The sequence below is a fragment of the Sturnira hondurensis genome, unplaced genomic scaffold (genome assembly GCF_014824575.4).
Source record: "Sturnira hondurensis isolate 20B ecotype Veracruz unplaced genomic scaffold, ASM1482457v3 Scaffold0006496, whole genome shotgun sequence".
In the NCBI taxonomy this organism is placed as follows: Eukaryota; Metazoa; Chordata; class Mammalia; order Chiroptera; family Phyllostomidae; genus Sturnira; species Sturnira hondurensis.
Genome location: NW_028079127.1, coordinates 25,280,342 through 25,302,689, shown reverse-complemented (window position 1 = coordinate 25,302,689; position 22,348 = coordinate 25,280,342). Strand labels below are relative to the sequence as shown.

General features: G+C 39.7%; 1 protein-coding gene across 1 annotated transcript; it reads left to right on the top strand.

Annotated features, from left to right (window-relative positions):
- Window positions 1-3,374: 3,374 nt before the first annotated feature.
- On the top strand, window positions 3,375-19,646 carry DDX18 (DEAD-box helicase 18). Its single transcript, XM_037049906.1, has 14 exons — window positions 3,375-3,531; window positions 5,188-5,562; window positions 7,837-7,974; window positions 8,916-9,051; window positions 9,424-9,524; window positions 9,637-9,836; window positions 9,927-10,041; window positions 12,558-12,697; window positions 13,661-13,822; window positions 14,149-14,301; window positions 14,991-15,104; window positions 16,731-16,787; window positions 17,320-17,497; window positions 19,265-19,646. The coding sequence occupies exons 1-14, from the start codon at window positions 3,447-3,449 to the stop codon at window positions 19,405-19,407; spliced, it is 2,097 nt and encodes a 698-aa protein (XP_036905801.1). The 5' UTR covers window positions 3,375-3,446; the 3' UTR covers window positions 19,408-19,646.
- The last annotated feature ends 2,702 nt before the right edge of the window (window positions 19,647-22,348 follow it).

Below are 22,348 nucleotides of genomic sequence, written 5' to 3'. Positions count from 1 at the left end.
AGGCACACAATTAATTACTACTTCCCCAAACTTCACAGATATTTTCTGAAATACAACTTAATGATACTCATTTGTTTACTAGACTTGGTCTTGGAAATTCACTCTATTAAAATAAATCCTACCCCAAATTTTGAGAGTTGACCCAAGGTTATCATCTCTCATTCCTCTCCTAAAAACCCAGAATGACTGACATCAGTAACTTTATATATGAGGCCTGTCCAGAAGTATTCCAGCCATATAATATGAAAAATAGAGAAATTTCCTGAAGAATATATGAAATACAAAAAACACTGTACACAAGACAATGATGCCTTGGTCCCATTCAAAGTAGGCACCTTGAGACCTCACACACTTCTCCCAATTGCCATCAGCTGCTCTGTCATATTTTCCAGAGTCTCATCAATGATCTGAAATCTCTTGTCTATCAATGGTGATTTTAGTTTTGGAAAAAGCCAGAAGTTAAAGGGTGCTAAATATGGGCTATAGGGGGTCTGAGTTACCTAGATGATTTGATATTTAGCAAAAAAAAATAATAATAATAAAAAAAAACCTCTGCACAAGACATGATGCATAAGTGGGTGTGTCGTCATGATGCAGCTGCCAATCATCAGTTGCCCATAGCTGTGGTCTTCTGCATCATCCAAATAGTTTCCACAGAGGAATGTTAAAGCTTAAGGTAAATTTTGATGCAGAATCGTTGCTCTACTTGCTCAGTCATTTTGAATGCAGTAGCCACACAGTACACATGCTTACTCAATGGCATCTACCACCCCCACTGACTATTACAGTGAAGTCAGCACTGTTCACCTATGTGCATTCCAGTCTGCTCTTATTGGCTGCCAGGTTACATCAATATTGTGCAAACCATTCTCATTATATTAACAATGGCTGGACTTTTTCTGGACAGACTTCATATGACTCTTGAAAGGCTATCAATCCCTAAAATAAATCATTTCCATGCACCTGAAGGAACCAGCTTTCCTGGTCTAAACATCTTTAACACATACTAACTGTGGGTTCATGGTCTTCTGGAAATACTGCCAAACCTCACTACTAGCTGGAAGAGATCACTCTAGAGAGAAGGACTACTTTCCATTACTACAACCAAAGCATTCTCAGACCCACAAATTTAAGTTACAATAGAAAGGAAATAATAATTTTGAGCACTTTCTATGTGGAAGACATGCTAGTTGTTGCACCTAAGGGTAGTGGATGTGAATTTCAAAGTCACAAACCCAATACTTGTATGTAATCATGTGAATGTATGTACAGATAACCATATAAGTGTGTATGTATTTTGTGTTCTTTGCTCTTTTGTATGATAGGCAGTCAGATGTGACAAGAGGAGACAGGCACAGGAGAGGCTCAGGAAATCCAAGATTATTATACTCACAGGTTGTAGAAACAGAAGGCATGCCATGCCACGGGAAAGCACCAACATCTGTTAGGAGGCAGAAGGAACAGGACCAAGGGCAGAACCAAGGGGAGAACCAAGGCCATAGCCTTTATTAAAATTCCATTGGGAAAGTCAAGGTAGGGCAGGGTAAACAATTTAAATTAGATTGGCTAGGTGCTTAGTACCTGGTCCTTGGAATGGTTAAGGCAGAAAAATATTGCCTCCTCATATGCAAAAGCCAGATAGAGAAAGCATGGCACTGGGTTGGCATTGGTTCAAAACCTCAGGATTTCCTGGTGAAATCTGAAACTGGCCCATACATAGAGGATGAGGAAAGAGGCAGACCACTCCAGATTGGTAGGTAGCAGGTTCACCAAGCAAGGAAACAGACTTTCCAGGCTTGTCTTAAGTAGCCAGAAAGTAAGTAGATCTCTGCACCCACTATCTGAATTTTCAGGTCATCTGGAGTCTTAAAAGTTTATACAGTGCCTTAATAGGATTCAGTCACTTACACAATCCAGATGGTCTCACAATCCATTGCTCTCTTGAAAATGCCTCCTCCTACTGTGGAAATGTTGGACACATATGCATTCCATTGGCAGTGGAAGGGATAAGGAGTTTCCAGTTGCCTGGGGTCAGCTCCAGGGTCAACAGCTGAGTCAAGTCCTCTCAAAGACCTCCTCTAACAATTGGTTAATTTGCCTATCAAAGGCATGTTCCTAGCTGAGTTTTTCCCTATCTCTAAGAATTGGCTAGGCCTTGGAAGAAAAATTTCTCCCAGAAAGAAGCTTTTTTTAAGGACAAAATATCATACTATAAAAAGAATTAAAATATAAACAATACAATGTGTGTGTGTGTATATACATATATATTTTCATTTAAACTGTGATATGTGTCTGCAGCTATGTGTGTGTGCAAGGGAGTTTAAATTTGTGACTCATCTTTTAGCCTGCCTATTCATCAGCAATCTAGGCACAGCATGATTCATTTGTCTTGATTTTCCAGACCAATTCAACGTGATTTCTCAATCAATTCATTCATCTTCCGTTTAAACTGCCCACAAGTTCTCCCTCTCCCTTCCTCCCCTTGATCATGTCTACGCCCCATCAGCTCTTGCCCTGCCTCTTCAAGTAAACAAATTAAGGCAGGTTTCATCGACCCTTCTCATTATTGTTCAGTCCAAATTGGTTACTGCCAAGGGGAATTGGGGCACATTTGTAAAGAAAAATATCAACTTTATAAGAACTGTCCCAAGTTGTTTACAGTTATAACTATTTTTTAATTATTCTATACACTCCTCTCCCCCCTCAAAAAATAAAGAAAATCGGTGGCCTGCTAGATAGCCAAACTATAATTTCTGTTCTAGACTCCTAGAGGGTTCATGGGTGAGCTTTGGGGATTTAGAATCCTGTTTTTCAAACTGCAGCCAACCCACTAATATTGCAGTGATATAAAGGCATCGTGATGTGAACTTTTAAAGGCTCAGAATAGAATAATGTATAATGGAATGGAAAAAAACATATGAGTGAAGCATCAGGGTATTGTTTTGAGAAATGTTATATTTATGTGACCGTGTGTACCAAACGACATGGAAAATACATTTCTAAGAAAAGTGGGCAAACAAGTTTGGAGACATACAAACAAATATATAAAACTCGCATTTAATTCAACTTTCCCAATTGTCCAAGGTCCAAAGAGATCAAGAACATTAAACTGGAGACTCCCTAAGGGACTCCTCTGGGATTACTCATATTCTACCAGGACTCGTAAGAGTTCAGATACACTTCCAGCTCTGGCACAATACGTACCCGACGAAGGCGCAGGCCTCCCAGCACCCAGGGGGCGCTGCACAGAACCCGGTCGCCAAGGGTAACACGGAGCACGCGACCGGAAGTACTTCCACCCGGGACACATTTTTCAGCCCACAGTCCATGAGCGTTTCCTGTGACGTCTTATCTGTGAGCTGCTAGTGTGCTGGGGGAGAGGAAGTAGCGTCACTCTGGAGACCAGAAGCCTGTCTGTGGCGCTGTCCTGAACGTGTTCCATCGAGATGTCTCATCTGCCGATGAAACTCCTGCGCAAGAAGATCGAGAAACGGAACCTCAAATTGCGGCAGCGAAACCTAAAGCTACAGGGTGAGATGCACTAAGCTTTGCAGCGCCTCGGTTGCTGTGGGAGCCCACGCATAGCCGTGGGGCTCTTCGAGTGTCACCGCGGTTGCGGTGTGGCGTGGGCAGCGTTCCTGCGAGCACGTGTGTTTTAGTGAAAAGGCAGCCTGGGGCACCCTCGAGTGGTGTCTCCAGCCGGTGCCGACTCGGCCGTGGCTTCACAACTGTCGTGACCATCTAACCAGCCGCTTCCACCTCTACTTCCTATTCTAACTCCCTCACCACCTTCAGGTTCCACCTCGTCCCCGCCTCTCACCCATTTCCGATTAGACATGTGGAACTTTATCTCCATGCAACTTGCATTTACGTTATCTATAATATTTGATGTGTATATTTTTTCAAAAGAAGCTCATTGTGTATTTGATGTGTATATTTTTTCAAAAGAAGCTCATTGTCACCCTTTTCACCTAAATATCCTGACACCGTTGCCTTACCCTGTCCCATGTCCTCTCACTGCCTACTCCTCTTGCACTTACGAATTTACACTTATAAAAGTGCTACACGTGCACGTCTAATGCAAAGTCTCTCTCCAACCGTATTTTCCCATCACTTCCAACTTGAGTTTATAACTTACTTAAGGGCTTCTACATATTTATATCTTTAACAAGTACATACAAAAAGGGTTATACCTGAATCACCTTGCTTACCTAACTTCCTGACGGTAAGCCACAGGTATTGAAGTTGTTCAGAGTAAGAATTTTCAGTCGTGTATAATAAGATGTAAACCCACGAAGGCAATTTTTGAGGACTAATGATTTCGCCCCAGTTGGTTTTCAAAAGAGATTAATTTATAGGAAGAAGTCCTGGGAGAGGGAATGTGGATTCTGGAAATAGTGTTTTTGAAATTCCTTTGTATTTCCAATTACTGACTACTTTTTGGTATTTAAAGGAGTGGTTAAAATAAAATATGGTGTTATCTTTTTCTGTAAACATGAGAATTTTTGTAGACATTCTCCGGTAGTTTATATAAGTATTGGGACAAATGTGAAGTTTATTCAGCAATTTTCAATTCACTAACATCTAGGAAAGTTGAGGGTGAATGTTTTGAAGTCGTATTTATATGAGAAGCATTAGTTGTGTGAATAAGATGTAGGTTGTTTCTAATATATCTGTTAGTCGCACCTTTATCAAATCCCTAATACTAAAATGTATCTTTTATAACTACCATTGTCTAGCTCTTGCTGTTTAAATATTTAACCTCATAAAGTTTTCCTGTCCCAGACTTTTTACTCCTTAAGGACAGAGATGGTGGTTTTCTGAAGTAAGATGCAACTTTCCCTTTTACAGCATTTTTCCATAAAGGAAATTTACTTGCCCTGAAGTGCAGCATCATAAAATTGCAAGCGGTTTTAATGATAAGCAACAAGTCCTCGAATAACATTTTGTTCAGTGTTATTGGTTGTAACTCTGATTTACATCAATTAGCCAATGTAAAATTAGTTGCAGTTACAAGAACCTTTCTAAGGACCCTTAATGACATTAAGTGAGAATTTAGTGTTTATGAAAGAGAAGTAAAAACTAAATCATTTCAGTTCTGGAAGCCATGGAATTTCTCATTGGTGGTTACAGTGTTTCTAAGTACACTTCTTGATTCCAGTGTGTTCTGTTTCTGTTTTTAAACAGGGGTCAGGAATGTGAGCCTATCAGAAACTGAAAATGGAGATGTGTCTGAAGAAACAGTAGGAAAAGTTAAAAAATCCTTAAAACAATCTATGAGGGTAGGTTTATCAGCAGCCCAAAATGGAGATACACCTGAAGAAACAGAAAGAAGTGGAAAAGTTAAAAAATCTGTAAAGCAATCTATGAATAAGGGCTTGTCAGAAGCCCAAAATGGAGATATATCTAAAGAAAAAGTGGAAAATGTAAAAGTTAAAATATCCCCCAAGAAATCTACCATATTAACCAATGGGGAAGCAGCAGTACAGTCTCCCAATTCAGAATCAAAGAAGAAAAAGAAGAAGAAGAAAAAGAGAAAAATGGTAGATGATCATGGGCCTGGTAAGTATTTCATTTCTGAATTTAAGCTGTTTAAACTATTTTTCGGTTATCATTCTTCCTTTCTCTGTTATTATCGTGCCCACATGACATGCAAGATGCCCCTGTACTCACTGGTATATCAGAAACTAGGCTCATAGCTAAAGGAAACATGGGGCGGGGGGTGGGGGGGTGGTGCTCAGTTGAACTTTTCTCAAATTATTGAACAGTGTGCCATGCCTTTACATTCCTTAAGAACCTTAAATAAAACCTGACACTTAGAATCTCCTTAGACATTTAGAAATTCGCTCTTCTGTTAACTGGACTTTGTATGATAAACAGAACATACTGTGGCATAGTATTTTAGGTGTGCCTCTTCACAAAAAGAAATGTGGAATATTGATACTAAAGAAATCCGGGCTGGTAGTAGAATCTACCTTCTCCGGCCTTTACATTAATGATTCTTTTCAATTATCTATATTTTTGTCCTGTTCCTTTTTTTTTTAACCATAAATTTCTTCCTTTTGAAAGGAGGGTCAGAAATAATTTGGGCATGCAAGTGTACAAAATAGCAGTTAGGAAATGCCTGGATAAATAGAATATTAATTTCCAAGTGAGTATAATGGCCAGGATAGTGGGAAGTGAAGTTTTCTTTTGGAAGATGATTGGAATTGAACAAACTTAGGTGAAAGGAAAGACATTTTAATCAAGATATGAGCAAGCAGAACTTTCAAGGGAAGATAGAATAGATGTCAGCAAACTATTCAGCCTTTCACCTATTTTTGTTAAAAAAAGCTTTACTGGAACACTGCAGTACCTATTTGTTTATTTAGTCTTTATGGTGACAGAGACCAGATGGCCTACAAAACCTAAAATGTTTATTATCTGACCCTTTTAGCAAAATTTTTGCCAACACCTGGGTTAGAATTTTCTGTTTACGTCTATCTGAAATAAAGCTTTCATTAGAAAGGAGCTCTGAACTTTTCCAAACGTACGCGGCTGTCTTCATGCTGCCTACAGACTAAATGTACTTACAGGTTATAAATTGCATAAATAAAAAGTGAAGCAAGATAGAGAAAAGCATGAAGGTAAAACCTTACAGTTTTTATTTAAAAGTGATTGTCATTGTGTTCTAAAGTTATTAGTGCCTTTAGGGTTCTTTTTCTAAGTATGGTGAAGAAAGTGATTTATTTCTATTCTCAAGCACTGAATTTCAGGGCTGGAAGTTTTAAGAACTATTTTAAGGAAAATACAAGTGATAAGTCGTGAAGACCAGCTGATGGTATCCATGGCTTTTGAACATGTGGGTCCTGCAAAGTTGACCATTTCCCAGAAAGTAACTGGTATTAAAGTCTGAGGAAGAGGCCAGTTCTGGGCTACGCGTCCTGAGTTCTGGTCTGGGTTATGTCTGTTCTAACCAGTGTCACTAGCTACCATAAACTGATGAAAGCCCAGGGTGGTGGTTGACCCATCTGACCCAGAGGAACTTTGAAGAGGGTGATGCAAGTTATGAATATAGAAGTAAAAAGCCAGCAGGCCTTACCTTTTCTTCCCTCAGCACTTAAATTCAAGGGACAGGCCAGTTTCTGTCACCCTGCTGCGTGAATTATTGCCCCTGCTTTGAAGTCTTATCTTTAGTGACATGAGGAGCCTTTGGTATCTCTGTTCATCTTTAAAACAAAATTAACTTTTATAGAAAACTTAACATTTAATGGCATGGGAGGAAAATTAGTGCTTGTTACGAGTTTTTTTTAAAAAACATTAATGATATGCTTTTTTCCCCTCAGTGAAGTATTAGAGAACTTGGTGCAATTAGAATACTTAAATTGCTTAGACTCTTTTTAAAAAATGGTTACATAAGGTTTTGTTGGAAAGTATGGATGTCCTACTGAGTTTTTTAATATAACCAAATCTTTAATTATGAAAAAAGTTCTTAGCAAATTAAAACTGAAAATGTGTTTAACTTTTGAAAATAAGCCCCTTTAGCCCTGGGCGGTGTGGCTCAGTGGGCTGAGGGCTGGACTGTGACCAAAGGGTCATGGGTTTGATTTTCAGTTGGAGCACATGTCTGGGTTGTGGGCCAGGTCCCCAATATGGGATGTGCAAGAGGCAGCCACACACTGAGGTTTCTCTTTCTCTCTCTTTCTCCTTCCCTTCTCCACTCTCTAAAAATAAGTAAAATCTTTTTTTAAAAAATAAATAAATATACGCCTCTTTAAATCACACGTCTTTTATTTTGTGATCTCATTTGGTACTTTTATGTCAAGAAAAAAAAGTGTTTTGTTTTTTAAAACAAAGATACAAAAAAAGCAAAAACTGAAGACAAAGGGGAATTGGAAGAAGGTGCCCAGGCTCCAGAAGAAACAGAAACCAGTGTGGAGAAGCCAGACGATGGCGAAGACAGTGAAGTGCCCGGCCTGCCCCTGGGACTGACAGGTAACTTGTACAAAGTGTTCCAGATAGATCTTTAAAATGCTATGCCTCTTTGGATTGTAAGATTTGAAGTTTTAATTGTGAGTTTTACCTGGAAAAAGAAAGGACCAAGAAGAAATTTTTTATATTTTAAATGATGCGTTTTATTTTCCATATTGTGTCTTAGTGTTTGTTTCTCCATTTTTTCCTTTACTCCTAACAATATTTTAATAGTGCACACAAACAGCTTCTGGGATCTTTTGTTCCTTTGGTTTATCATTTTCTAAAGCTTATTCCCTGTTGTAGTAGGAAAATTATTGGCCAGAAGTCTGGAGACCAGAGGTTTAATACTGGCTTATTACTGAGAAAGAAGGGAGAGGAAGGAATTAACAGTGTCGAAGAACTTGTGCCAGATTAACCTGCTGTGGCCTTTGTTTCTGGATCTGTAAACTCTAGAGTTTAAACTAGAATTAGTTGCTCCTAACTAAGAATGTCTGGGAGTTACCTGAGTTGTTCGGTTTGGGTTTTTGTTAAAATATTGAGGCCTCACCCCAGACCTGCATAGTTAGAATTGCAAAGGTTATGGCAGTAGTTCTCAACCAGGGCAGTTTGTCTCCCAGGTTGCTGCTTCGCCTGCTGAAGAACCATACACCTGATATGCAAGTTCAGCCTAGCAGGTTGGCTCTGTCTGACTCAGTTGTCTTTTGGGAATGGGTTTAACCACTCTTTTGATTGACTTAACACTTGGTTTTTATTATACTGATTGTTTTTACTTCTTATTTCAGATTTCTTAAACATTTTATATTACATAGAAATGATTGGGATTTATTCTTAGTGGAGAAAGCTATTATAAGCTTGACCTCAACCCAGTAATGCTTTTAATCAGCAAAACTAAGTTAGGCAACACCAGCTATATGAAGTATAAAAATGATAAATGTGCTAATAATAAACTGTCTTCTGTCTAGGAGCTTTTGAGGATACTTCATTTGCTTCCCTATCTAATCTTGTCAATGAGAACACACTAAAGGCAATAAAAGAAATGGGCTTTACGAACATGACTGAAATTCAACATAAAAGTATCAGACCACTTCTGGAAGGCAGGTACGATTAACATTGATTGATGTTTGACCATTAGTGTCTCTGTTTTTAGTGCTAGTAGTTTGGAAAGAAAGTGCCAGTGTGTTCTGTTGATTTTGCACTGTGTGTTGCTTTACATATCCAACCTGCATTAAAGGCTTTAAATTATTTACTGATGTTTGAAGAAAAGTGTTCACTTTTGTTTCGTATTACAATTCTTATTTCTGAGTTAGGTTGATTTCAGTGATAGAAAAGGTAGCGACTTTGTCTTTCTTACTCCTGTTCTGCCTTGGAGCCTGAAACCTATGTGATTGTGGCTGGTAACTAACTGTTCAGTAAGTACTTGATGAATGAGTAGACTATGTCTCTCTCCTCCTTTCCCTTTTTCATATTCAGGGATCTTCTCGCAGCTGCAAAAACAGGCAGCGGCAAAACGCTGGCCTTTCTCATCCCCGCAGTGGAACTCATTGTTAAGTTAAAGTTCATGCCCAGGAATGGTAAGCCTTTGATCTGATTGTTTCTGCCATTGTCTCACTGGAAGTTTACTGTAGCTGTTACGAACTCATGGTGATAATTACAGTTTGACTTTTACCATTTTTTGCTTTTTAGGAACAGGAGTTCTTATTCTCTCACCTACTAGGGAACTGGCCATGCAGACTTTTGGTGTTCTTAAAGAGCTAATGACACACCATGTTCACACATATGGATTAATCATGGGTGGCAGTAACAGATCCGCTGAAGCACAGAAACTCGCTAATGGGATCAACATCATTGTGGCTACACCAGGCCGTCTCCTGGACCATATGCAGGTAAGAAAACACTAGTGTGTAGTGCCTGTCTCATCTTGTGTGGCACAGCCTTGGCAGCTAACAGTGTTTCTTTAACCTTTGTCTTGTTAGAATACTCCAGGGTTTATGTATAAAAACCTACAGTGTCTGGTTATTGATGAGGCTGATCGCATCTTGGATGTTGGGTTTGAAGAAGAATTAAAGCAAATTATTAAACTCCTGCCAAGTAAGTAGTAGCATCTGCATGTGGTTTGCAAAGTAGTTGCTAGAAGCAGGTGAGGGTTGTTCCTATATGAAAAATATTAGTACAAGAATTTTAATAGAGCAAGTGATGTAGCTGTGCCAGTTAACTTTAAAGGTAGTTTGCAATAAAAGTATCAAAATAACTAGTAACTTAATATAGTGGTTTTGCCGTTTTACAGGCTTAATGCAAGTTAAACAGCATTATATCTCATTCCTGTCCACCCCAACCCTCCATCTTTTTCTTCATCTGACATCTCCCAGGTAGCCAGACTTGTTGCCTTCTGTGTAATATTTGAGTTATACATACCTTGATTATAGTACTTGTAACATTATAAACTGCTTATATCTGTAATAAGGCCATTATTGCACTCATTATACAATTTGTTTTTAATGCTTTACTGACATAATCTGTACATATTTTAAATACATAGTTTGATAAACTTTGATGTTACACCTGTGAAACCATCATTACATCTGTGTAGTAACCCTCAAATGTGTCTTCATGCACCTTTGTCCCTCTCAGCCTCTGTAGGAGCAACCTTTGCCTACTTCCAACAGCTATTCACACACATAGCTCTCTCCCAGGCAACTGTTAATCTGCTTTCAGTCACCATAGATAAGTTTTCTAGAGATTTATGAGTTGCACACATTCATCTACAGCTTTTTTTATGGATGCCTATTTTCTTTTCTCTTGGGTACCTACTGAGAAGTAGACCTGCTAGTGTGTATTTAACTTCTACCATGTCAAGTCCCTATCAGCAGTGTACAGAGTTCCAGTTCTACCTATTAAGGCTTGAAATTAGGTAGCATTAACTCCTTTGTTCTTTTTCAAAACGGCTCTGGCTATTCTTGTCCTTTGCATTTCTATATAAATTTTAGAATTATTTTGTCAATTTCTACTCCCTAAAAAAATCAGATTGGGAGTATATTGAATATAGATCACTGATGGAAGACAGTATTGAGTCAGTTCAACCCATGAATAAGATACCTTTCCATTTATTAGCCTCTTTTCTCAGCAGTGTTTTTAGAGTTTTCAGAGTCCAGGGTTTTTTACATCTTTCATTATCTTTATCCCTAAGTATTCCATTAAAATTTGAATTTCAAATTGTTTGTTTATGGTATGTTCATGTACAGTTGATTTTAGTCTATCCATCCTATGTCTTGCGGTGGAATTATTTCTGTGTTCAACTGGATTGTTCAGTATGACCCTTCAAACAAGGCTGGCCGATAGATTTTCTGCATAGGCAATCATTTAAAAAGTGAATTAAATTCACTTAATATTTTTCTTACCTAAGTACACTGGCGAAAAACTGCAGTACAGTGCTGAAGACATCTTTGTCTTATTCCTAATCCTTAGGGGGGAGTCTTGTTCCTGATATTAGAAGAGAAAGAAAGCATTCAGTCTTTCTCCATAAAGTACAATGTTAGTTGTGGATTGTTTTTTGTAGATGCCCCTTATCAGATTGAGGGTAATCCCTTCTGTTTCTGGTTTGCTGAGGTTTTTCTTTTTTTTTAAATATCTTTTATTGATTATGCTATTACAGTTGTCCCATTTTTCTCCCTTTTATTCCCCTCGACCCTGCACTCACCCCACCAGATCCTCTGGCCACTGCCTTGCCCCCTGTCCTTCCTGCCCCACCTGTCCTCTCCTCCCTCTACCTGTCTCTGTCTCTTCTGCCAGTCTGAATGAATATTAACTCCTCGGTTGTCAGACTTCCATACAGTTCGGTTCTGACAGCTCTGGTTATTTTTTGGTTTTAAATTTGTTGTCCCTTTAGTTGCGCATGGAGGCAAAATGTATCTACCTATGCCTCCATCCTGGCCGCAAGTTGAGATTTTTCAAATCAGAAATAAATGTTAAATTCTGTCAAAAGCTTTTTCTGTGTCTTGAAATAATCTGATTTTTTCTTCTTTAGTTTGTTAACATTGTCAAATGTTAAAGCAACCAATCCTGCATTCTTGGAATAAACCCTACTTGGTCGTGCGTTATCCTTTTTATGTATTGCTGGATTCACTTTGCTAAAGTTTTGTTTAGAACTTTTGCATCTGTGCTCATGAGTAATTGTTGGATTTTGGTATCAGGGTAATGGTGGGCTTCAAAGAATGAGTTGGGAGCTAAATTCTCTTTAGTGTCCTGGAGAGTTAGTGAGGAACTGGCAGTATTTCTTCCTTAAATGTTTGAATTCAGTACTAAAAACCAGTAGGGATGGAGTTTTCTTTACATGAAATTTTTAAGTACAATTTCTTTAGTAGATGCAAGGCTGTTCAGATTTTCTGTTTCTTGAGTAAGATTTAACTGTTTGCCTTTCAGAGAAATTGTCCATCCCATCTAAGTTGTCAAATGAATGAACATAAAGTTGCTCATGACATTCATTTAATATCTGTAGTGATGTCATGTCTCCCATTTTTGAGAGTTCTACTTAGGAGCATTTGTAGTTACGGAGCAGTTCTTAGGAGTCCCTGAAAGATTCGAGTTATTTTTATGTATATTTGTTTCAGCACGCAGACAGACCATGCTATTTTCTGCCACACAAACTCGAAAAGTTGAAGACCTGGCGCGGATTTCTCTGAAAAAGGAGCCATTGTATGTTGGTGTTGATGATGATAAAGCTAATGCAACAGTGGATGGCCTTGAGCAGGTACTTACTGTCAATATCTTAAATTTTAAGGATTTTTTTTCTTTGGTGTTTCCTTGTAATTATTTAGTGTATGCCCCAGAAAGCAGGTGGGTTATTGAACTTTTAATTCCAATATGGCGAACTTGGGTATTGGGTCTCTGGCTTTCCTGGTTAAGGTATCTTGAACTCTGAATAATTTAATCAGCTATCTTTACTGTCTCTTAATGCCACTTGCCATGTAAGAAGCATTATTAGCCACTACTACATATTGATGTAGTAAAAAAAAGTTTGTTGTTTTAATAATCTCTTGCTCTAAGATGAGAGGTAGGTTAGAAGATGGAGAAGCTGGTTTCAGACACGTAGCTGTGGAAAATCAGAAATGAGGTGACAAAGATCCAAACTAGGTTGATTAAAAACAGAATTTTCAGGTAGAATCTTTGATGAATAAAATATTTTCTGTAACAGTTTAGCTTAAAAATTCTCATTGGTTTTTAGTTCTTAAAAGTATGTCCATCCAGCTTTATTATCTTGTTTAGGACTATGCGTGTAAGCTCTGGTTACTTGAGATCTTGCTGTTAAAGACCTTTCAAAATATGAATCATTGATATGTCTTTTTAAAAATTATTTTATTGTTGTTCAATTATAGTTTTCTGAATTTTCCCTCATCACTCCCCCAATATATCTTGAAAGTTCTAGTTAGTGGTGTTAATATGTTATGGTTGTAAGAACTGTTGATAACCAGTAATCTCAGAAATATGGAACAAATTTAGTGTCCAGTGATTACAACCTGTTAAAGGAATCAAAAGAGCTTAAAATAGCCTTATTTTAAGAGTCCTTTGTTAGAATGATGGCATGATTTTACTACAGGTGGAGCATGGACACTCTGTATACAGTGTTTATCAGTGCATTCATCAAATTATTGCCTAATGCAGCTGAGAATGTCTATTTGGTTATTTTTTATCTGTTCGTTTCAACTACATCTAGGGATATGTTGTTTGCCCTTCTGAAAAGAGATTCCTCCTGCTCTTTACATTCCTTAAGAAGAATCGGAAGAAGAAACTAATGGTCTTCTTTTCATCTTGTATGTCCGTGAAATACCACTACGAGTTGCTAAACTACATAGATTTGCCTGTATTGGCCATTCATGTAAGTGATTATGAAGTTTATTAAAAACAGGTTGTGCTTACCAAGTTATATAGATTGTGGGGTTCCAGGTATTACTCTCCTCTAGACATAGGTCAGTCAACATGAGGTGATTGATCCTGTGGGGGAGGCAGGGAGCTTTGCTGGGTGTTGAGGGGTGAGAACCACAAAGGAATAAGAGACACCACCTACTTAGGAAAATTACAGACCAGGGAGTGAACTTGAAATAAAGTAGGTTCACAGCTCCACGGTACTGGGGTTCTACATCTAGACCTCCCCAAAACAGCCTCCAGTTTCCAGCTGTAATAGATGTTTTGGTTTGATTCTAGGGAAGGCAGAAGCAAAATAAGCGTACGACCACATTCTTCCAGTTTTGCAATGCAGATACGGGAATATTGTTGTGCACAGACGTGGCAGCCAGAGGGCTGGATATTCCTGAAGTTGACTGGATTGTTCAGTATGACCCCCCAGATGATCCCAAGGTAACTGGCATCCTTGGAGTTTCTCCAAATGGGCTACATTAAGGAGCACACTTCCTCTCCCAGTTCCCTAAGGAATACTACATTTGACATTCAAAGGTTTATTCCTTAGTCATGTTTATTGTACAGTAACTTTGCAATATTTCCCTGGTGCTGAAAGTATGTAGGGCTTTTGCAGGACCAAAAGGGTGTATGTAAAATGATTTGAGAGGCCTCAGTGAAACTTAAATTAGGGGTATTACGTGCTTGGAATGAGTTGTTAAGAATAGTAGGTGTCAGAAAGAAATAAAATTTGTTTATAGAGATAGATAAGACTCTGTAGTGTATGTAGTAAAATAAGTTTATTAAGTATTTTCAACAAACAATAGATTATATAAATTGTCGGCCAACATTTAAACATTTTTCAGAAAACCAATTTGAGGATGAAGCACACTTACTGATCATTTTATTAGATTGTAGAGTTAACATGACTAACGTACCCAGCTTTCCTTTGGCCTCAGTCATCACCCAGTTACCTCTTCGGGTATGGAATGTAAAGAAGGAATGATGGACTCAACTTTGGGAACAGCCCTGAGGAAGGGGCAGCATCTCATAAAGAGGTGCAGACGCACTTAGGTCCAGTGCCACACAAGTCCTGGACATGCAACCTGTGGCAGTCACTGTGTGAACCCAGCTTTCTTTTTCCACTAAAGGAATACATTCATCGTGTGGGAAGAACAGCCAGAGGCCTAAATGGCAGGGGGCATGCCTTACTCATTTTGCGCCCTGAAGAATTGGGTTTCCTTCGTTACTTGAAACAGTCCAAGGTAAAGACTTTTGCTTGGATAATCTTTAGTTGGGAACGAATTCTTCTTGGTGTAAGTATTGTTGTCCAGTGAAGACAGCCTGAAGCACTGTTTCTAGAAGTGTCTGACGAGTCATGATTTGCTGCAGTGTTATTAGAACCGTTGTTGCAGAGGTAAATGAGATTTCACGTGGGTCTGGACCAAGAAATGTGAACAGAGAAAACTATCCACGTGCCTCATTTCTTGTGCCCTGGTTGGTCAGCAGTGCGTCTTGTGTCCTCCCTTACCTCCCCTCCCCCGTTCCATACAGCCCATTTGAAACCACCTCCACTCCTTTAAATCTCCCTCCCTCACACCTGACCATTTCTGCCTCCTGCTCCCCTTCCTACTGTCTTCTCTGCGTCTTTTACTCCTAGTGTCTTTGCCTCTTACCTCACTGGAAGCAGTGGGGAATCTTTATTCATTTCTTCTTCTTTCTTCTCCCTCATTCATCAACTCTGCTTTTCAGTCAGTCTCTCCCTTACAGTTAGCTCTTTACCATCTCAAATCTTTCACTAAGAAAAGTAACTTCAACACTAAACTCATTCTGACACCTCCACCTCCCATATGGCTACTACCTGTTACCTTTCTTCAGTCTGCCATTTTGAAAAATGGTTCCTGATTTTTCCATTTGTTTTCTCCTCACCCTGTTGTCCACTGTCCCTAATCTGACTCTATCCCACCAAATCTGAATTCATTAGAATTTTAAGTGGCCTCTTTGTTGCTAGATGTTGTAAATACTTATCAAACCTTCTTTTCCCTGTCACCTGCCTCCTGTTGGCTTCCCTGGCACAGTCTTGCTAAGTGCAGTTTCTGTTCTCAGAAATTGCCCTACACACGTTCACTTTTCCTGTGCAGTGCCCTTTCCCTGGTTCTCTAGATTGCCTCTGGTTTCAGGAAGCTGTTGTCTTCTGAGAAGCATCACTGACTCCTGCCTGCATGTTTCTGCAGCAGGCGTGTTCCTTGAGATGTTGCCTCTTACCTGTGTCCCCGTAAGACTACAAGCTCTCTGAGAGTAGATCCCATAGCCTGCGTAGCTATTCCCACCCCAGCACCTAGTACAGGTCTGGCACCCTTCCAGTTATCCAGCAAGTGATGGCTGATCCGAAATCCTTCCTGTAGGAGCCTATGGTTATCGTGACCTCTGGTGTCACAGACTCCTATTGGAGGGTGGCGTTGTCAGGGCAGCTCTCCTGACATGGATTTTGAGCTAGTGGGTCTCCTGACTAGAAGTTTTGTGCTGCTTCATCACCAGGGAAACCCTTGTTTAGAGAAAAGGGCTTCCTTGACTCTTACTGTAAAATTCTTCACCTTCCCTTTAGGAAGATTCTTCAGTATAAGTTATGCGCACTTTGCAGAAGTGAGATGAGACTTTTCCATTGGCATTGGGAGGCAAGGGGGAGCAGGTGTCTGTGCCAGGGGAACCCCAAGGCCAGGTTGTCCAGTCACCTCTTCAGTGCCTGGTAAACCGCCCCAACACCATTGCTGCCTGGCGCCATCACTTCCCAGCTGTTTGTAGGGCTTGTCAACTTTTCACATATCTCATCGTGGAAACATCTGAATGTTGATCCATTCTAGTTTACTGACTTTCACGCTTTTGTTTTCTAGGTGCCATTAAGTGAATTTGAGTTTTCCTGGTCCAAAATTTCTGATATTCAGTCTCAGGTTTGTTTGGTTGTGTTTGTCTGTCTCAGCTTCATTCCAGCATTGCCTCTGTAGTGTTCCATTGGCAATCACTGTCCTCCATTTATTTATTTATTTATTCATTCTCCCCAAAGGATATGTTTATCAATTTTAGAGGGGGGGAAGGGAAATAGAAACATCAGTGTGAGAGAGAAATATCAATTGGTTGCCTCCTTCAAGCACCCTGACAAGGGATCAAACTCGCAGCCTTTTGGTGTACGGGACGATGTTCCAACTGAGCCACACCAGCCAGGGCAAGCCTCCTTTTTTTATTAATGACAAATTTGGACTCTGTGGTCATTCAGGTTTTCCTGCTATGCTGATACCACAATTCTATCTCTGCGTTGCTTCAGACCATGCCATACTGGAACTTCACAATTAATCTTACTACGGCATGGCTTTGCAAATATCACAAAGCTTGGGACAACTGTGTTGAGACCAGTGTTTTTATAGGGTGGTTTTTCTAATATATATGAAATATGTTGTCTTATTAAAACCAATGTTTCCATTTCAGCTTGAAAAATTGATCGAAAAGAACTACTTTCTTCATAAGTCAGCCCAAGAAGCATATAAATCATACATTCGGGCATATGATTCCCATTCTCTGAAACAGATCTTTAATGTTAATAACTTAAATTTGCCTCAGGTTGCTCTGTCATTTGGTTTCAAGGTGCCTCCTTTTGTTGATCTGAGTATCCTTTTTGTTGTTAGGAATTCATGCAGGAATTAAGGGACCAAAGCTTGACAGGCATTTGGGCTTAGCACTGGGTAGATGTGTGCTCCGGCTGGGAGGAGTGGTGTCCAGCCTGGTCACTGCTGGTAAGGAGGCAGGGATTAGTTATGGGAGTGTGGATTACACAAACAAGACACGTTATGATTTAGGCCTTAAAAAACACAAAGGAATTTGACTAGCAGACAGAGCCAGAACACTGTGCAAGCTGGAGAAAAGCGCAGAGGGAGGAATTGCAAAGCTCCACTGTGTGAGGTCCTTAGACTGATGCGGAGCTTCATTGTGTGAGATTCTAAGAACCCATGTAGGGAGATTGTGATGTGGCAAGATGGTTTGTTTCTGTGGAAGGCTGCCCCCATGTCTCCTCTCCATCCATCCTGCCGTGGAAAAAGTTCCACTGTGTCTTCAGCAAGGCCAAAACAAGAGCTAGTGTCCATAATGTCTGCTTCCTATTAAAGCTCAATCCTTAAGAGGCCACATAGTCTGTCTCAAGCCCAGTAGCTGTTAGACCCACAAGGTCATGTGCTCCTGGGTGAGAGTGTATGAACTGAAGTAGTGTGGGTTCCCAAGTGAGAGAGAGCCTCTTTGTTCCCCTGGGATTATGTTAGCTTGGGTTTGGGGTGGACCAGATGCTTTTTCAAAAGAACTAGTCAATTTCCCAAGCTTTTGTGGGCTTTTTGATGGTTCTAGCACCTAGTCAGACGGAGAGGCCTGTATGGGCCAACTCATCACCCCACCCAACAATCTGATATTAGAGTCGGGAATGGAGGGGTGTCAGTCCCTTGGCAGAGAAATGCTGTAATTCCCTGGAGTGTGAAGCTGTGGTTTTCTGATAAAGCAAACCACCTTATGCTTCCCAGTTTATTAAGCCCAATGTCTAATTCCTTTTGCTCGCCTTCCTTTATTAGTATCTAGCTAACCACCAACAGTAACAGCTTCCCTGTGTGAGGTCCTCAGGCTGTTGCCAGGCTTCCCTGTGTGACGGCTGTGGAGAAGCACGATGCCCTGAAGCTGAATTGAGGAGACAGATCTTTCATAGGGTTTTTATCCTCTCACAGCCATTTGTACAGGGAAGTTGCAGGATCAGGAAAAGAAAACTTAGTGCTACTCCAGATAAAAGGCAAAAGGAGTATCTCCAGTTGCTTCTGTTGGACTTTATAATGTGTGCTTTATTATGACATTTTCAACAGAAGAAACTGAAGCAGCTAAAGTAAAGCCTGTTCGATAATGCTATCGTGTTACCTGCCAAAGGAGAAAAACAAATTTGGGTTACCACCCTCATTGTAGGCACTGAGTAAATGCCTACGTATTGAATTATATGAAAAAAAGAACGCTTTTAAGCATTCCTTAATTAGCCCCGAACAGGGGTCTCAAAAGTCATTTATTTTGATGCATGGAGTATTTTTGTGTTCCTATAAGCTTGATGATTTGCCTCTTACAAGTAATTGTAATTGCCTTGACTTCTAATAAGTAATTGTCTTCAGTTTCTTGTGTGGAGAAAATAATTAATGACTGTTATACTGGACTTAAAACCATTGTTGCTAATTTTAGTTGGCAGTCAACATAAACACTACTGATTTTCTGGAAGTGTGTTGCATAGGCTAATATTTGTATGTTTCCATGGTTCAGGGAGGGGTTGTGGTAAAGAGACAATAGTGTTCATGCTGCTTGGTTCTCCATGTAGGTGTTAGATCTTTGTGTTGCTTATTTCCTTAACATGCACCTTTAGATGTGAACAGCAATGAAGGCAAGCTTAAAAAAAGAGGAGGTGGTGGTGGATTCGGCTACCAGAAAGCCAAGAAAGTCGAGAAGTCCAAAATCTTCAAACACATCAGCAAGAAATCTTCTGACAGCAGGCAGTTCTCTCACTGAAGGCACGCCCACCTTTCATCTTCAAGAGCTTGTCCTGAAATGACGTTTTCTCTCTTGCTCTAACAAAAAAATTTTTACTTTAGGATTTGGAGTGATCTAATGAGTATAAGTTGACTTGGGTTATGAGCACTGAGCGTTGATATTTCCAGCAAGTCTCTTATTTGGGGTTATAAAACAGTTCAGTTTTTCTTGATTTCCCAATGACAAAGCAGAGGATCTTTTTGGTCTTCGTTGTGATTACAGTTTTTTTTTCTTTTATTTGTGGTCATTTTTCATTCTTTTGGTAACTTTCTGGTATCTGAAGATTTCTGCAGCATGGATTATTGCTACAGGAACCCGCCGTAGAAGGCAGATGACCTAGTACACTGGACAGGAGGTGATGATGGTGGTAACAGTGCAGGAAATTGTCTCAGTTTATTTTTTTGGTTTTTGTCGTTTCTTGTACCTTAATGGTAGTTGTTGACCCCTCCTGAAAATGCTACTGTATAAAAGGGCAAAGAGCTTTTGGAAATACCTAAGAAGTACCTTCAATTAAAGGTGGCATTGACTTTTATATATACACCAGATTTTAAAATAATGAGTCTTTCCTAATTTTACTGTATTAAGAGCAAGAAGTATGAATTGTTAACGATTTGAATAAAATGCCCCTAGCAGTTCTGTTTGGAATAAGGGGAGATCTCAGACTTCTGAGCCTCATTTACACCAGTGCAGGTGCAGTAGGCACCCATTCTCCGTGTGGCAGTTTAGCAAAGGCCTTTAAAAAGAATAGAATTCTCATTCAGATTTGTTGTAGGTGATTTGGGTTTTCGTGAGCCCTTTCAACACTGCAAAGCTGTTTGGGGGTTTTTTTTGGGGGGGTTGTTTTTTTTATTGTTTGTTTTTGGAAAAAAATTAATTGCCTCTTTCCAGTCTGTGAAACATATGTACAGTGAAATTGAAAATGAAGTCAGAAAGAGCAGGGATGTAGTCAGATGTAGTTTGTTGTAGGAGCTCTTGAATTTACATTTTATGTTTTAGTTCTAGTGTGTCTCATCTACAAAATGGTTATTACATTTTGTAGCAATTTAAAACCAAAGTTGCTAACATCATTTTGCTATTGTGCCAGTTCATATTTATCGATTTTTGTTAAATATAAGTGTACTGAAAACATCAGATGCAGATAAAACAGTCCGATAAATAACATTCCAGAAGGGAAAGAAAAGAATGATATTCTGCAATTGGGTTCTCTCTACTTTCTTTGAAGCTGGACCTGTCTTGAGTTTCAGGCTTTGATTGCTAGACTCCTCACATTTAGTGACTCTTTCTTTATCCATGACTTGTTTTTCTTTTTTGTTTCAGAAATAATCATGTTTCAGAAAATACACAAAAACAAAAAATATTTAATCACATAACAGAAGTAAAAACTAAATATTTTCATATATAACCTTCCAGTGTTTTATATACTTTTACATTTTTTATCAGATGTGAAATCATCTACCCACTATTTGTGACTAGCTTGTTTCATAACATTATTTTCCCGTGTCGTTAATCACATCAGTTTTTGTGATTCACTTATTAATACACTTTGTTAACTGTGCTTGGTCCACCTGTATCTGGGTTCTAGATACCTGATTGTCTCAGCATTTCTAAGAAAAGGTGGTGGAACAGTTTGTTTCTGCTATAATGACAGCTAGGGGCATCCAGGCAACCAGACTTGACCAACCATGACAGGATTTAAATCCTGAGGGAACCAGTACTAGAATCAGATAGAGGGTCAGGGCAGCCTGGATGCTGTCTGCAGGGCTTATTTGTATGAGGAGAAGGCCTTCCTTGGGTTCCTGTGCTAAGAGCACAGTGGCTGGTGGCATGTGTGGAGCTGTTTATTTGCAGGTGAGATTAAGTGGCCTCAGCCAGGAAGGTTTGGCAGCACGGGCAGGGAGCCAAGCAGATCACTACTTGCCAAAGAAACCTTTGGACCCTCTGGGCTGCAGACAGTGATGAGTAAAGCTGAATCTGATACCCAAGAAAGGATCTCATTTATTCAATTACATGGAGCAGAGTACCTGGATTCAAATTCCAGCTGTGCCTACTATTTTTCTGGACCTGTTAAATGACTAAAAAACAAAGTAGGAAAACCTGCTTTGCAGGACTGCATGAATTGAATGAGCTAAGTGCTTAGGACAGTGCCCAGCACAAAGTACCCTACCCATTAGCTGTTTTTATTAACATGCAACCTGCATGAAAAGTTTGCTGCCCAACAGTATCAGATATGAGAACTCATCAAAAATCCTGAGCCAACTTGGGCCTTTGGCATACAGACTAAGGACTTCTGACGGTCTGGATACCCTGGAATTGAAGGTGCTCTGATCCTGCAGCACCTTCCTAAGGCAGCTGTGAAGTAGATGAATGCAGTTTCAAGGGGACTGATTTGCACTGGGTGCTAGGTGGAGGGATCAGCAACGTGCACTTGGATAACCCCAAGTCACCATGGATCAAAGGCCTGCTAGGTGTTAGGAACTGTGCACAGGACACCCATGCTGTAGCCAAGTGCCTCTTAGGAGCCTGGTTACAGTCTAGAGGAGTTAGAAAGGTGCTGGGAATGATTGTAAAGCTTTCCAAGTCATGATGCATATACATAGAGAAATATTCAAGCTATTTCTAAGCCTGAAAAACTGCATGCTTGAGTTCTAGTGTGCTTTGGTAGAATGCAAAGGTGATGGAACCTTCTCTGCCTATAGAGGACAGGCTTGTGTCCTAGTTAGTAAGTTCCCAAATGCCAGTTGTGCTACAGACAAAACAGATTTTTAGAGATTTTCTTGCCCTGTGTCCAGGAGATTATGATTTAGGCCTTTGGCAGGACAGAGGAATATGGATGATTGTCCTGTACAGCTAGGTTTGGAAATACTCAAACAAGAATCAGTACATGTAGAGCCCCTTGCCAAACTGCATATAGCTGTCATCT

Excerpts from the sequence above, each read along its gene's own strand:
- DDX18 (XM_037049906.1), top strand. The coding sequence starts at position 3,447 with ATGTCTCATCTGCCGATGAAACTCCTGCGCAAGAAGATCGAGAAACGG. Across the intron at positions 14,302-14,990 it reads ACCCCCCAGATGATCCCAAG|GAATACATTCATCGTGTGGG; the intron begins GTAACTGGCATC and ends TTTCCACTAAAG. Across the intron at positions 16,788-17,319 it reads TTTCTGATATTCAGTCTCAG|CTTGAAAAATTGATCGAAAA; the intron begins GTTTGTTTGGTT and ends TTTCCATTTCAG.